Source organism: Pistacia vera, unplaced genomic scaffold (assembly GCF_008641045.1).
Source record: "Pistacia vera cultivar Batoury unplaced genomic scaffold, PisVer_v2 Contig483, whole genome shotgun sequence".
In the NCBI taxonomy this organism is placed as follows: Eukaryota; Viridiplantae; Streptophyta; class Magnoliopsida; order Sapindales; family Anacardiaceae; genus Pistacia; species Pistacia vera.
The window spans coordinates 120,349-134,308 of NW_022196316.1; the positions used below are offsets into that span (position 1 = coordinate 120,349).

Genomic DNA, 13,960 nt, shown 5'->3' on the forward strand with positions numbered 1-13,960 from the left:
TTTTAACCCATATTTAGTTACAACAACATATTATTATTTTTAGTAATTACTATCAACAACCGCCAATGTCGCTATTCCCACTTTTACTGTATAAATTTATTATTTTCTAAAATTATATTTTCAAATTACTTATTTTTATTTCTTTATTAATTCCTTGGCATTAATTTCAACATTGGAAGCAGTAAGTCAGTAAAAAAATACATGAGAAAGGTGCATTTTAATAATAAGAATTATGAAAATTGTAATAATTTTCTGCAAATTTCATTTCATTTAATAAATTTATTTTTTGGTTATTTTTAAATCATTATAATTAGTAAAATATAAACCAAAAAGGTTAAATTAGTTAACCAAACCAAACCCAAAACTTATTGAAGCAGCAACCTCCACTCTCCTACATTTACATCCCCACACGCGCCTGCATAAACCCTCACTTTTACTTAAACCCTGCCACTCTCGCCAACCACCCAAACACTCAGCTACTATAAATTCATTCCCCATATCTCCCTCTACTTACACTCACCATCCGTCGACTCCGCCGTCAAACAAAATGGCCACGTCATCCTCCTTCTCAACTCTCCGTCACCCTTCTCTCAAGCTCCCTCTCTCCTCCAAACAATCTGTCTTCCCCGTTTTCTCCGTTAATCTCAGTGGCCGTAAGCGGAACCTACCTCGTTTCCTCATAGTGGCTTCCGGTGGACTGTCCTCCAAACCGACCGTACTCGTGGCCGAGAAGCTGGGAGCGGCGGGTTTGGATCTGCTGAAGGATTTTGCCAACGTGGACTGCTCTTATAATTTGACGCCAGAGGAGCTGTGCACGAAGATCTCGTTGTGCGACGCGCTGATCGTTCGGAGCGGGACGAAGGTGAGCCGCGAGGTGTTTGAGTCTTCGGGTGGGAGGTTGAAGGTGGTCGGGAGAGCCGGTGTCGGTATCGATAATGTGGATCTGGCTGCTGCTACCGAGTTCGGGTGTTTGGTTGTGAACGCGCCTACTGCCAATACTGTTGCGGCTGCTGAGCACGGGATCGCGCTTTTGGCTGCCATGGCCAGAAATGTGGCGCACGCTGATGCCTCTGTTAAAGCCGGTTAGTTTGCTACATGTATAATTTACATGCATTTTTCTTTTATTTTTTTGGGGAAAATAAAGGATTCAAGAAACTTGATTTAGAACTCATTTAGTTCGAATGAGTTGAAATGCTTTAAAATTATAGTTTTTAAATACTATATAATAATAATGTTTATTAGATTTTTAAAATATTGATATAAATTTGTTTGTTGAATATTATTTTCAGATTGCAATCCAAATGGACTGAAAGTACTTAAATGAATTGTGTATTTGTTTTCAAAATTGGGTCAATTTGTTTTACTAATGTTTAAAGTTTATTATACTTTTGTGTTAAAAACTAAGAACAGAGCTTCTAAATGAACTTAAATTTCTTGATATAATGATTTCGGAGATCTGGTGTGCTGAAATTAATTAATTTGTTGGTTTGCATATGTGTTGGGAAATATAGGGAAGTGGCAACGGAACAAATATGTGGGTGTTTCTCTTGTGGGTAAAACACTTGCTGTGATGGGGTTTGGAAAGGTTGGATCAGAGGTTGCTCGTCGAGCTAAGGGTCTTGGTATGAATGTTATTGCACATGATCCTTATGCACCAGCAGACCGTGCTCGTGCTATTGGTGTGGAGCTTGTGAGCTTTGATGAAGCTATAGGTACTGCTGATTTTGTCTCTTTGCATATGCCTCTTACTCCTGCCACATCAAAGATGCTTAATGATGAGACTTTTGCAAAAATGAAGAAAGGAGTTAGAATTGTCAATGTTGCTCGTGGAGGTGTGATTGATGAGGAAGCTTTGGTGAGGGCACTGGATGCTGGAACTGTTGCGCAGGTGAGCATTCTCATAGTCTGAAGCATGATGTTTTTATTGTGAAGAAGATTTAATAAAACAATCTCCTCTGTTACAGGCAGCACTTGATGTTTTCACAGTGGAGCCACCACCAACAGACAGCAAGCTGATACAACATGAGAGGGTTACTGTGACTCCACATCTTGGTGCTAGTACAATGGAGGCTCAGGTTTATTACTGATCAGATAATACATTTGCTCATGTTTTCTATTATCTTGAAATAATGTTATCAAGTAATGTTGGGTTTCATTTCAGGAAGGAGTTGCCATTGAAATTGCTGAAGCTGTTGTTGGTGCCTTGAAAGGAGAGCTTGCAGCTACTGCAGTTAATGCACCGATGGTTCCTGCTGAGGTATATCATGAGTTCTGTCTTATTGTTATAATTTTCTAATTGGACTAGCTTGATTTAGTAGATAGTTGTTATTATAGTGGAGAACATGAAACTTCATTTTACCAATGTTGGTAGGATTGGTGGCAGGCTATGCCAAGATCATGCACTTGTTTTTTGGTTGTGAGGCTCGGCCACTTTATACAGTAATGCTTAAGGCTATTACTATATGTGCTATTGGGTCCTACTTTTAAACAATTGTTTTCTTTTTCTAATTGGTGCATGTGTAGCACTATCAAATTAGTTCCTAGTACTGATTGCAAGCACTTGGGCTTGCCTATTCATTTTTTATATACAAATTTAAGCAGGTTGCCTTAGCTGATGGATTCCATGCTATTGGCATTAACTTTCTTAAATAAGTTTTGCACATAATTTACGTAATTAAATGAGAAAAGAAAAGAAAAGATTTAAGGAGCATAAAGTTTCACTTATATCATTATTCCCAATTGCAGGTTCTAACAGAGTTGAAACCATTTGTGGAACTTACTGAGAAACTTGGGAGACTGGCTGTCCAACTAGTAACAGGAGGAAGTGGTGTGAAAACTGTGAAAGTTACATATGCTTCTGCTAGAGCCCCGGATGACCTGGACACTAGGCTCCTTCGCGCAATGATCATCAAGGGTCTGATTGAGCCCATATCCAGTGTTTTTGTGAACTTGGTTAATGCTGATTACACAGCCAAACAGAGAGGTCTTCGCATAGCTGAAGAACGCATTCTTCTAGATGGCTCACCTGAGAATCCACTTGAGTACATCCAGGTTCAGATTGCCAATGTTGAATCAAAATTTGCCAGTGCCATGTCTGATTCTGGGGAGATTAGGGTTGAGGGACGGGTGAAGGATGGAATTCCACATTTGACAAGGGTTGGAACTTTTGAGGTGGATGTGAGCTTGGAAGGTAATATCATACTTTGCAGACAGGTCGATCAGCCAGGTATGATTGGCACAGTGGGGAGTATCTTGGGAGAAGAAAACGTTAATGTCAGTTTCATGAGTGTTGGAAGGATTGCTCCACGCAAGCATGCAGTGATGGCGATTGGTGTTGACGACCAACCCAGCAAGGAAGTTTTGAAGAAGATTGGGGAAGTTCCGGCCATTGAAGAGTTTGTTTTCCTTAAGTTGTAGTGTGATGCTGCTACCATCAATCTTATTCTTTTCCGTTTTGGTCTTGTGGGAGATGGGTGTCTTTACTATAGTGTAGTGCCCGGTTTTGATTATTTCCTTTTTACTGTTTTGTGGTTAGCTTTAGTAGGGAGAAGAACAGAATAATTCAGCTTTGCGAAAAAGGATTGTGTACTTTATTGAGTTATTTTTATTTCAAGTTTGCCATAAGAAGGCCTGTCTTTTTGTAAATGAATAAGTTGTCAAATTTTTCTTCGTGCAGCAAAATGCATTAAAAAATCAGAAGAAGATTTGCTATTTCTTGATTGACCGGCTGAAGATTAATCCCAACCGGTAGAAGAGAAGACGCTCTCATTTCAAAATCTTAATAATGGAAAATATCTTAGACCAGAAATATCAAAATGTAATCATAAAATATCAATTTTCCGGTCAAATTTCTTGCTGCTGGGTAAAGTGAACAGTGGATCCGCTTCTCATTTGTGAATCTTCGAGGGCATTACATCTGATCAATCACAATTTTATTAAATCTAAGACTTTTCTTTTGTTCGTTCAAGTAACAATATTTCTCCAGATTAGGCTTTCAGTTGCATTCTCCACTCAGTTCATCTAATGTGAAGCCACATTATCAGAAACACACTGCCTTGTTTGTTTCCCAAATCTGAGCAGTAAAATAATTTAAGAACCAGGAAGGAAAGTAGATTGAGCAAGAGTCGTGGGAAGGGAGATGTGAAGGCTATTAAGCGCAAAATAGGTGGCAATACCAGCAGCATAACCTGCAAAAGCGAAACCACTTACCTGCACAAAGACAATAGATTTCATTTACGAAACAGAAAAATGGTATTTCAATCTAAGATTTCACAGGAACCATGATATATATATACCTTCCGCAAATACCAAAAGAAGTCCACCTTTTCCATCCCCATGAATGCGACTCCAGCAGCAGAGCCGATAATAAGCATGGACCCACCAGTACCAGCACAAAATGCTATCAGCTGCCAGAAATCAGAATCTTGTGGGAAAGAGGTGAGATCGTACATCCCCATTGCTGCTGCAACTAAGGGAACATTGTCTATTATTGCTGATACAACCCCTATTGCACTTGCAATCAGGTCAGTGTTAGGAATTTTAGCATCAAGGAAATTTGCAATTTCACGGAGAAGACCTGCTGCCTCCAGGCTACACAACCAGAACACAGATTTTCAAATTAGTGTTCTCTTGATGGTACTCCACAAATACCAGGAGTAGAGAGCTTGCTAGAATAGAAAAAAGGAAAGAATAGTTAACAAGCTAACAAGCCATGTTATACATGTGACAGATTTAATGATTCATAAGTTGTCTGTATAATTTGCCTATGCAATATCTACTGCTCATCAACACAATGAATCAGCAGCCACTCAGAAGTTGTTAACTAGATATCTAGTTAAAAGTTTTTTAAATACCCCAAGATAATTCTAACACTCAAAGGACGCTAAGCGAAAATTAAAAAAAGAAAACTTTAATCACCTTCCAGTGCCTAAAGGGAACAGAAAATCAGAGAATTGTTTGTCTGTACCTGCTCACGGACAAAAGGATTCCAAGGAAGAAAAGGGCTCCTTGCGTGTCAATCCGTGATAAAGCCTGTGGTACTTTCAACTTTTGCCTTTCTGATTCACCATAATGAATAGCATCGGTCAGAATCCAAAGAACTCCAAGACCAAGCAGCATGCCCATGTAAGGAGGCAAACCAGTCAGTGCCTTAAACACAGGAACAAAAATCAGAGCCCCAATACCCACGGAGAAAACGAGCTGTCCTCTAGGAGCCATCTGTTCTGATGCCAAAACATTAGGAGAGTCCTGTCCTGTCCCATTCACTTCGCTGAATGGAAGAAGAGAAATTCATATCATTTAATCTTCTAATTGATGAAGTCAAAAACTTTTGAAAATTCAAAATCCATGGCTTTGCTTTGACAATGCAAGAAGTGTACCTAGTCAGCGACAAAAGAGCCAGCGGAACAGCCAGAGAAATAGCTGAAGGTAGAAACAAGCTCTGCAAACACAAAATACAAAATGAGGAAGAATGCCAGTGCACTGCTATCCCAGGAAGCAATGACATCAACTCTCTAATGTCCAAGCATCAAACCTGAAAAGGATGCATAGAGGCGTATACAATACATTAACGCATGGTATTAGAACTGCTAGACCAAGGATTTGCATGCTTCAGGAGCAGATGAACACTAAACCTATCTTTTGAAGCATAATTCCATACACCCATATACCTATGACTATTATTTGAGAATCATTATAGTATTCTGGTTGGCAAGTAACTAAAAAGGTTTAAAATTTGAAAAATATAACTTCCGCCACCCTCATATAAAGCAGAGTTCATTAAAATTGTAAAACTCTACTAAGCCATCCAAACTTCTGTCACACGGTTCATTTCTGGAGAATTCCTAGAAGGGCCTGCTCCTCACTTTACAGACTCCCACAAAGACCCAAAGAGAGAGGAAAGTTTCAATAAGCATCCAAAGCAAGAAACATATCCTAACGCCAGTGCAATACAGTTCTACCTTGTTTTGAAGACACTAATGCCATTATAGACAATATTAACATACATCATGCATTCAATCCCAAGGGACAGATGCTTGGGGAGCAAGATGAAGATAAAGACCTTCATTGTTGGCAATGTGGATATCTGACCATGTATCCATAGCATTGTAGTGGTAACATCACCAATTGGAGTCCATGCACCTCCAGCATTTGCTGCTATTACAACAACAGCTCCAAGAAGCCTGTAGAAAGATCCAAACATCTGAGTGAAGTTTTACTGAGCCAAGCAATGGTTCCGTTTTATTTTTGTTGCAGAACAGAAGTTTAAAGAGAACTGGTTTGACAGGTTTCAGTAGAAGAAAGACAGCAGAAAGGCAAAAGAACAATTTAAACAAAAAGGTGAACTTTTGAAGCCATGCAAGTTAATCTATATGAGTAGAACAAATGAAGGCCTCTTATGAAACAGAGAAATATCCCAAGTTTAAATGGCAAGTCCATGATGCTTACTTATATGGGAATTGGCTTTCAGCATTTCTACTTTTCTTTTTTTTCTTGAATACATTAAATTCAACCCTGACAAAGAAACTCTAGTTCTCATATGTTTGTGATAATTATAAAGTTCACCACCATAGCATCAGAAAAAGCCAGGTTAAGTAATATTTATATTAAGAAAATAACTTGTTATGTGAACTTAGGCAGTGTTCCTGGATATCTATAATTGCATTAGAAAAAAAATGTAGAATTGCCAGCACATACTTGCGGTAGTCCGAGGGAGGTACTAGTTTTCTCAACAGAGAAACCATTACAATAGTTGATGTCAGGTTGTCAAGGATTGAGCTAAGGAAAAAAGTCACAAAACCAACCTGCAATTCCAGTATAAAACATTAAACACCATTAATTAACAGGAAACATATTGTGAAAAAGATATGGCTGTTACAGCAATCTCAAGCCACAAAATGATGCTGAATTCATCTAATCTTCCACACAAAGAGAAGGATAATGAGAATGAGTCAAGTGAAAATAATATTCAACGGTCTCTGGAATTTCATCTTGATTCAAAGCAAAACTGAAGTCTTTTCCACAGCAAACAAAACTGCTGCCAGATTTTCTGATGCAAAATTATGAAGGAGAATAGATCATAAAATCAGATAAATCATCAAATAACACTTATTATTGCCTGCAGGGAATGCTTCTTTAGATAAATGTCTAGCCAACTCCAAAAACTGTTCTTTATGACTAGTTTTGATGTCCCTAAGATTTTTAAATACTTGGGTGGCATATCAGGCAAGTTCAACAGATAAGAGTAATGGGAAAACATGTTTAAAAGTCCCATAAACTATATCCAGAAACAAGGCACTCTTTAAGAAACTATTTTGCTGCACTGACCCACTCTGGTAATGTTGCGAAGTTCAATCTGTAGTTGATAGATAACTAAGTTCAGAGTACAATAAAAAATGGCAGGTGGGCAGCACTTTGCAAATGGAAAGCAGTAAATACCATAACTCAGCAACTTTCAAAGATACCTGAATTCAGTGAAACAATGCTTTCAATCTATCTCATCTAATGAAATCTTCCAGAACTTCTGTTGATACCGAACAAACAAATTTTTGTTTTAGATGGACTAAATATTGGACTACCAAACATTCATGCTTCACTGCACATGTATATTTTTTTAAAAATAAGTTCAATATCTGAAACGTCGAGGAGAAAGAACTTCTCAATCTGGTTATGACAGCAGAAATAGAGCACCCACCACCCAAAGCAGTGTCCGAGGCTTTCGTGTAGTTATATTGTCAGTAACCAGCTTAAATCCTTGATGTGCATCAACTATTTCTACAATGGTCATTGCACCAAGCAAAAAAAAAACTATTTCACTGACTTCTGCAGATGCATGTGACAACTCCGAAACAGCTATTTCAGTTGAAGGAGCCTACATAAGAAAATAAGACAAGTGAAAAGCCAAGAAGCAATACACAGAGAAACTAGAGATACATATTTAAGAGGAAAAAGAACTGCAATTCAATGGATATTAATCAAACAGAAATAGTCGACACCCACAGTGTTATAAAAGAGGGAAAAGTTAATTAGTAGCTTACACAGTTGTTATCAATAATTCAAGGAACAGTAACTAATGCAGAAAATGAAAATATTCTCAGTGTCACCAAACATATATTAAAGGAAATAGATTCAGAGGAAGAGGTCAATGTTTCCACTTAACAAGTTTTCTTTTCTGTTTTCAGTCATCTGTGCAGTCCATATTTCCAATTAAATAGGTCTGTCTATAAGCAACATGGAATCAATGATTCCATTATCAATACAAAATTGTTGATTAGAAAGCCATCTAACCAATTTGAATTAGAATCTAAAAATCAGATATCAATAATGGGGAAACTAAGCTCTCAATTCATGACACTATATCCTAGATATAGAATTCATAAAATGTTAAACAAACAACAGATTCATGCTAAGCCTTCAAAGATATATGATGCCTTCATTACAGATCGAGTTAATTGATAGTAAGAATATTAATTTAAGTAAGCAACTAAATAATAAATTATCTCATTAGTAAATTTCAAGTAATCAATACAAATTATGAAACTTACTCCAATGGTTCGCACAACCCATAAACTCACAGCCATCAATAATCCAACTCCACTTTTATTGAAAGCGAGAGACTCTTCAAAAATGATGCCTGCATAACCTATTACAAATAACAATGCCATGGCAAGATCCTGTATCAAGAATTCAATTAAATCGACTAAAAATTGTCTACAGAAACTGACAATATCTGGTCAAAGGTATCTAAGCCATCACCGAGAACCTGAAGTTAGAGATTACCTGATTGGCAGCAACCCATGAGTGATTAATAGCCACTGCCCCTGTGGCAGCTGCTGCAAAAACTGCAAGAGCTTTCAGCAAATCAGTTTTTGGCTGGTATGTGGCTTCAAATTCACTTGAGCTTGTTTCGTCAAGTGAACATAAAGGATCACATGATTGAGATGTCGATGTCAGGTCCTGCTCCAAGCTAAAAGTCAACATGAAGCAATGCACTTGGCATATAATATGCAAGACACCACAATAATGTTAATTCTCCAAGATAATATGTAAATATCCATGCACATATCATCAAACTATGACCAACTAGAAAATGCTCTACATACACTTCAATTAAAGAGTCACATACAATTAGACATCTATGCAATAGTTTAGACAATTTTTCAACAGTAACCTGTAGCAACTAATGGCCAACCTAAAGCAGCAAAAAAGCATCTTACCTTCACAAAATTAACCAAAATTTAAACTCTTTGATAAAAATTCAATCTAGTAATACTGCTGCGCAAATGTATTAAGTAACCCAAACTAATAAACTAACGAATATACTTCAAACTGAGAAGAAGAACCTCAGAAAACTAACCAGAACTTTCATATTCTACCTCACCAATGTATTCAATAAAAAATCTGTAGCACCATTTAACAATAATCTAAACCCAAATTCATACAGTCTAAACCAAACCCTTTATTCAAATCCATTAAAAAAAATGAAACTTTGGCGAAAAAGTAGGCATTTTCCAATTCTTCATTCTCAACCAAAATACCCATTCAGACTCATTAAATTAGCGAACAAATAATTGGACAGTCCTACAAATTGAAGCTTCAGTTAAAATAGAGTGTGAAAAAAAGGCCCGGAGTTTGTCCCAATTCATAAATACACAACCATTAAGCAAAACGATTGATAGATAACATCATTTAACAAACAAACAAAAATGAGCCATAAACTTAGCAAATGTATGAAACCAAATGGTATCCTTAAAATTTTGAAGTTTTCATAATAAAGAAAGAGACGAAAGAACCTGGAGCTGCTTTTGATTGTCGGGTTGTTGTTGAGGAGAAGAAGAAGAAGAGTCTCCTGCCTTGTCTTCAGCTCTAGCAAGTACCCCATTACGAAGATGCAATCTTGAACTTCTAATTGTAGCAAAGCTAGGAAAGGAGTGAAGAGAGGACACAGAAGTGAAAGAGGGAGAGTGTTTCTTGAATTGGTGTAATGGAGACAAGTGGGTCCCTATTGATAAGGCAGCCATTAAAGCTGGTGTTTTTTTATCAAAACGAAAGGTTGAAGAAGAAGAAGTTTGTTTTTTTGGTTGAATTATTACAAGTTGCATGCAAGTGACTGAGAAATGGAGGAGGATAAATGAAACCGCTATTACCAGAGGGAACAGATGGCGCTTGATTAGTAAAAATGGGTGTGAGAATTGAGATCTGTACTGAGCTAGGGGTGTTCAACAGCTGTTAATTGCTTTTTGAACCGAACCGGCTTTTCGGTTTGAAAAATTCTCAAACACAAACCAAACCGGTTTGGAGAGAAAACCGGTTTTTCGGTTTTTTTAAACTTATTTTTTTATTTTTTTTCTAAATTAAATTGTAAATATAAATAATACATATCCAAATAAAAATTAAATATTCATACATATCCATTGACTGCTACGAACAATACATTAAAAATATTATTTTTTTATTTAATATATAATATATAATATTATTATTATTTATTTAAAATATAATTTTTATTTTTATTTAATATATAATATATAAATATATATATTTGTAAAACCAGTTTCGGTTAACCGCTTTTTATTTTTTCTCGAACTAGAAATTCGGTTTTTTGAATTTTTCGAATCGTAATCGAACCGTTTTTTCGGTTAACCGGTTTTCCGGTTCAATTCAGTTTTTGCATTTTTTTGAACACCCCTAGTGCTGACTCGCATGTGGACACCACGAACAATAGAATATACTAAATACATTATTACAAATTAAATGAGTTTTTTTTTTTCACAAAAATATTTATTTTTATTGAAATTACCAATGAGTAGTCAAGTACTACTTAGGGGGCGTTTGGTTTAGGGAATGTTGGATTACTAGAATCTTATGTTACCTTGAAGATTATTGAGAATCTTTAGAAAAATGTGTTTGATTAGTTTGTGAGTATATTATATTAACAATAATACTATGTGCACTAACCATTTTGTACTAATCCAAGTACTAACATTGAAAATTTGAATTATTTTTTTGGGGGGAACTTTAAATTTTTAATATAAGTACTTGGATTAGTATAAATGGTTAGTGCACATAGCATTGGCCTTATATTAATATGTTTGGTTAGAGGGAATAAATTGGTGGATATGTTATTTTAATAACTAAATTGTCCCCTTCTTTAATTTTAATACAATATTTTTTTATTATTAATTTTTGAATAATTTCTTTTAACCCCCATATTTCAGATTAAGCTAAAACACCCCCGCTTATATAAAATTTTATTTATGACAAAATCATCCCTACCCCTTACCCCCTACCGCCGTCTGCCGCCACCGCAAACCATCGCCAGAAGTCTCCGAAATTCGTCGTGAGTAGCTTATTGTGACCACAAGGCTCCGATATGGCTGTTTCTGGCCATAGTGATGGCTATTTTGGCCATTTTTTGCCAGATCCTTGGCCATTATCGGCCAAATCTATTCCGGCCAGAATAGATCTCGCCTAGATCTGACCGCTAATGGCCAGAGATCTGGCCGTTTTCAGCCATCAATAGGCTGGAAATGGCCATATCGAAGCCTCCTGGAGCCTCCCACAAATCTCGGTCTTTTTTAGGGACTCCGGCGACTGTTGGTGGTGGTGGCTGGGTGGTAGTGGTGGTCTGTAAATTGCTTTAAATATAAAGCATTATTTTCCAAAAATTTAATTAAACAAAGGTAAAATTGAAATGGTATATTAATGTAAATTTATTTTAAAGTAGGGGCATTATTGTCTAAAATTTTTATTAATAAGGGGGCGTTTGGATCATATAATATTTTATTATAGGGGTATATTATATTAACGGAAAGAAAGATCACCTTGAAGATTACTGAGAATGTTTATAAAATGTGTTTGGTTGGTTTGAATAAATTGGTGAATAATATGTTTGGTTGAGAGGATAAATAGATGGGTATATTATATAGATTACTAAATATTAATATAATAGTATTTTTTATTATTATTTTTTGAATCATTTCTTTCAATCCTCTACATTTGAAATTTTGCTAAAACACCACAACCATATAAAACTTTAATTTATAGCAAAATAACCCCCATCTACCCCAAGCCACTGCCGGTAGCCAGCCACCACCGTCGGCAGTCGGCAGAATGGTCCACGACTGGCCATATATGGCTGGCCATGCGCCGACAAAGCCGAAAATGGCCATGGATCACAAATCAATGGCCTTTTCACGGCCATATCTATGGCCATTTCACGACCAAAGATGTGGCTGTGAAACAGCCACAGATCTGGTAATGAAAATGCTAGATCTTTAGCTGTGAAACGGCCATAGAAACGCTAGATTCATGTTCGAAAAAGGACTTATCGACGCATGACCGGCCAGATCCCACCATCATGCACCATTATGGCGACTGGCACTAGCGAATGACGGTGGTGAGTCACGGCCGACGGTGGTCTTGGGTGGCTAGGGGAATTTTGTTAACTTTTAAACTTTTTGTGGCTGGGGTGTTTTAGCTAATTTCTCAAATGTATGGGGGGCTGGGTAATTGTTATTTGGTAGACATTTGAGGGCAATTGTGTCCAAAATGGCTTTTAATTAAGGGCAAAATGGGAAGAAAATTCATATTACCCGGTAATATTTTAATAACAGCCTCTAGCAAAGTAATAAGATTACCCCCCACATTACCAACAGTAACCACTATTTGCAATAAAAGATTACCGTAATATTTTATTATTTGCAAACTAAACATGAAAATCTTGCAAAATAAATGAATATTACCCTCGTTATCTTATTTATCCCGATCCAACCCCTAAGGGATATAATTGTAACAAAAATAAGATTACCTTGGTAATCTTACAATACCTAAAAAAATAGAGGTAATCAGATTACCTCCACTATTACCAATAGTAACAACTATTGGTAATGCAAGATTACCATAATCTTATATTACTTGGTAACCAAACATGGTAATCAAGTAATATAAGATGACGTAACCCTAATAATTTTTTATTACCTCCAACCAAACGTCCCCTTATTTTTCTGATTACGTTACCTTGTTTTATTCAACATGATTAATTATTATTATTATTAATATTATTTTTTAATGATCGGGTTTGTAGACCATCTTACATGTACCTCCGTTAATTTTTCTAGACCCTAGAACAATCGATCGGATAAGAACTCTAGTGGCCAGCTTAGAGCATCTCCAAAAGACTCTTTATATGACCCAAACTCTTTATTATAAAGAGTCTATCCATAAAAATTAGAGTTCAACAGGCTCTTTATCTTTAAAATATAAATTAGAGAGTGAATTTGGCTCTCCACACTTAGAGAGTCAAATTTCTCTCTCTATCATAATTTTAATGAATAAATTATAAGTTCTTATACATTTTATTTATTAATTCGCTCTCCTATTAAGTCTCTTTCTTAAAAATAAAGAGCATCTTCATTAAATTTAAAGAGTCTATTAGATTTGAATAAAAATTGTGTTCTTTATATTTTAAAATTAATGAAGATGCTCTTTATTTATATAAAAAATGTTCTTCAAAATAAAGAGTATTATTGAAGATGCTCTTACACATATCTCAACTAATCTCTTAGGACTCTCAAACTATCGACCGGATAAGAGCTCCAATAGCCAGTTCACACACATCTCAATTAATCTCTTAAGACACCGAAACTACTAGGTACTGGCCAGATAAAAGTTCTAATAGATACCCTTATTAATAATAGAAAAATGACTCAAATTTACAACCTTTTAGTAATACACCAAAAAAATCCTTCATTCGATCACCCAGTCAAGATGATTAATTAAACAAACAAGAATATATCGGAACAAATTGTGTTAATTGAAGAAATTGTAAATCTTTATTTAAATTTGGTAAATTTCATTTAAAAAAAAAAAACCAAGTGAATAAAGACACGTGTTAGTTTCGAAGTCTTTCGAATGTCTGGTGGTAATGCAACGAACTGAGTAGATAGAAATCGAGAGGTGG

General features: G+C 36.0%; 2 protein-coding genes across 2 annotated transcripts; one reads left to right on the top strand and one right to left on the bottom strand.

The window, feature by feature from the left end:
• Positions 1-451: 451 nt before the first annotated feature.
• On the top strand, positions 452-3,645 carry LOC116146760 (D-3-phosphoglycerate dehydrogenase 1, chloroplastic). Its single transcript, XM_031432196.1, has 5 exons — positions 452-1,082; positions 1,512-1,888; positions 1,965-2,075; positions 2,162-2,257; positions 2,746-3,645. The coding sequence occupies exons 1-5, from the start codon at positions 548-550 to the stop codon at positions 3,415-3,417; spliced, it is 1,791 nt and encodes a 596-aa protein (XP_031288056.1). The 5' UTR covers positions 452-547; the 3' UTR covers positions 3,418-3,645.
• Positions 3,646-3,714: 69 nt separating this feature from the next.
• On the bottom strand, positions 3,715-10,191 carry LOC116146759 (sodium/proton antiporter 1-like). The gene is made up of 10 exons (XM_031432195.1): positions 9,792-10,191; positions 8,779-8,955; positions 8,544-8,672; positions 7,694-7,870; positions 6,697-6,803; positions 6,062-6,182; positions 5,379-5,440; positions 4,967-5,269; positions 4,296-4,590; positions 3,715-4,209 (listed from the first exon to the last, which is right to left on the bottom strand). Exons 1-10 carry the CDS (start codon positions 10,098-10,100, stop codon positions 4,090-4,092), a joined length of 1,800 nt encoding a protein of 599 aa, XP_031288055.1. The 5' UTR covers positions 10,101-10,191; the 3' UTR covers positions 3,715-4,089.
• Between the last annotated feature and the right edge of the window lie 3,769 nt (positions 10,192-13,960).

Bases quoted from the DNA above. Each gene is read 5' to 3' on its own strand.
- LOC116146760 (XM_031432196.1), top strand. From the start codon at position 548: ATGGCCACGTCATCCTCCTTCTCAACTCTCCGTCACCCTTCTCTCAAG. The intron at 1,889-1,964 runs GTGAGCATTCTC...CCTCTGTTACAG, and splicing joins ATGCTGGAACTGTTGCGCAG to GCAGCACTTGATGTTTTCAC. The intron at 2,076-2,161 runs GTTTATTACTGA...GTTTCATTTCAG, and splicing joins CTAGTACAATGGAGGCTCAG to GAAGGAGTTGCCATTGAAAT.
- LOC116146759 (XM_031432195.1), bottom strand. From the start codon at position 10,100: ATGCAACTTGTAATAATTCAACCAAAAAAACAAACTTCTTCTTCTTCA. The intron at 7,871-8,543 runs GTAAGTTTCATA...TTTCTTATGTAG, and splicing joins GGGTTGTGCGAACCATTGGA to GCTCCTTCAACTGAAATAGC. The intron at 6,183-6,696 runs GTATGTGCTGGC...ATCTTTCTACAG, and splicing joins CCTCCCTCGGACTACCGCAA to GCTTCTTGGAGCTGTTGTTG.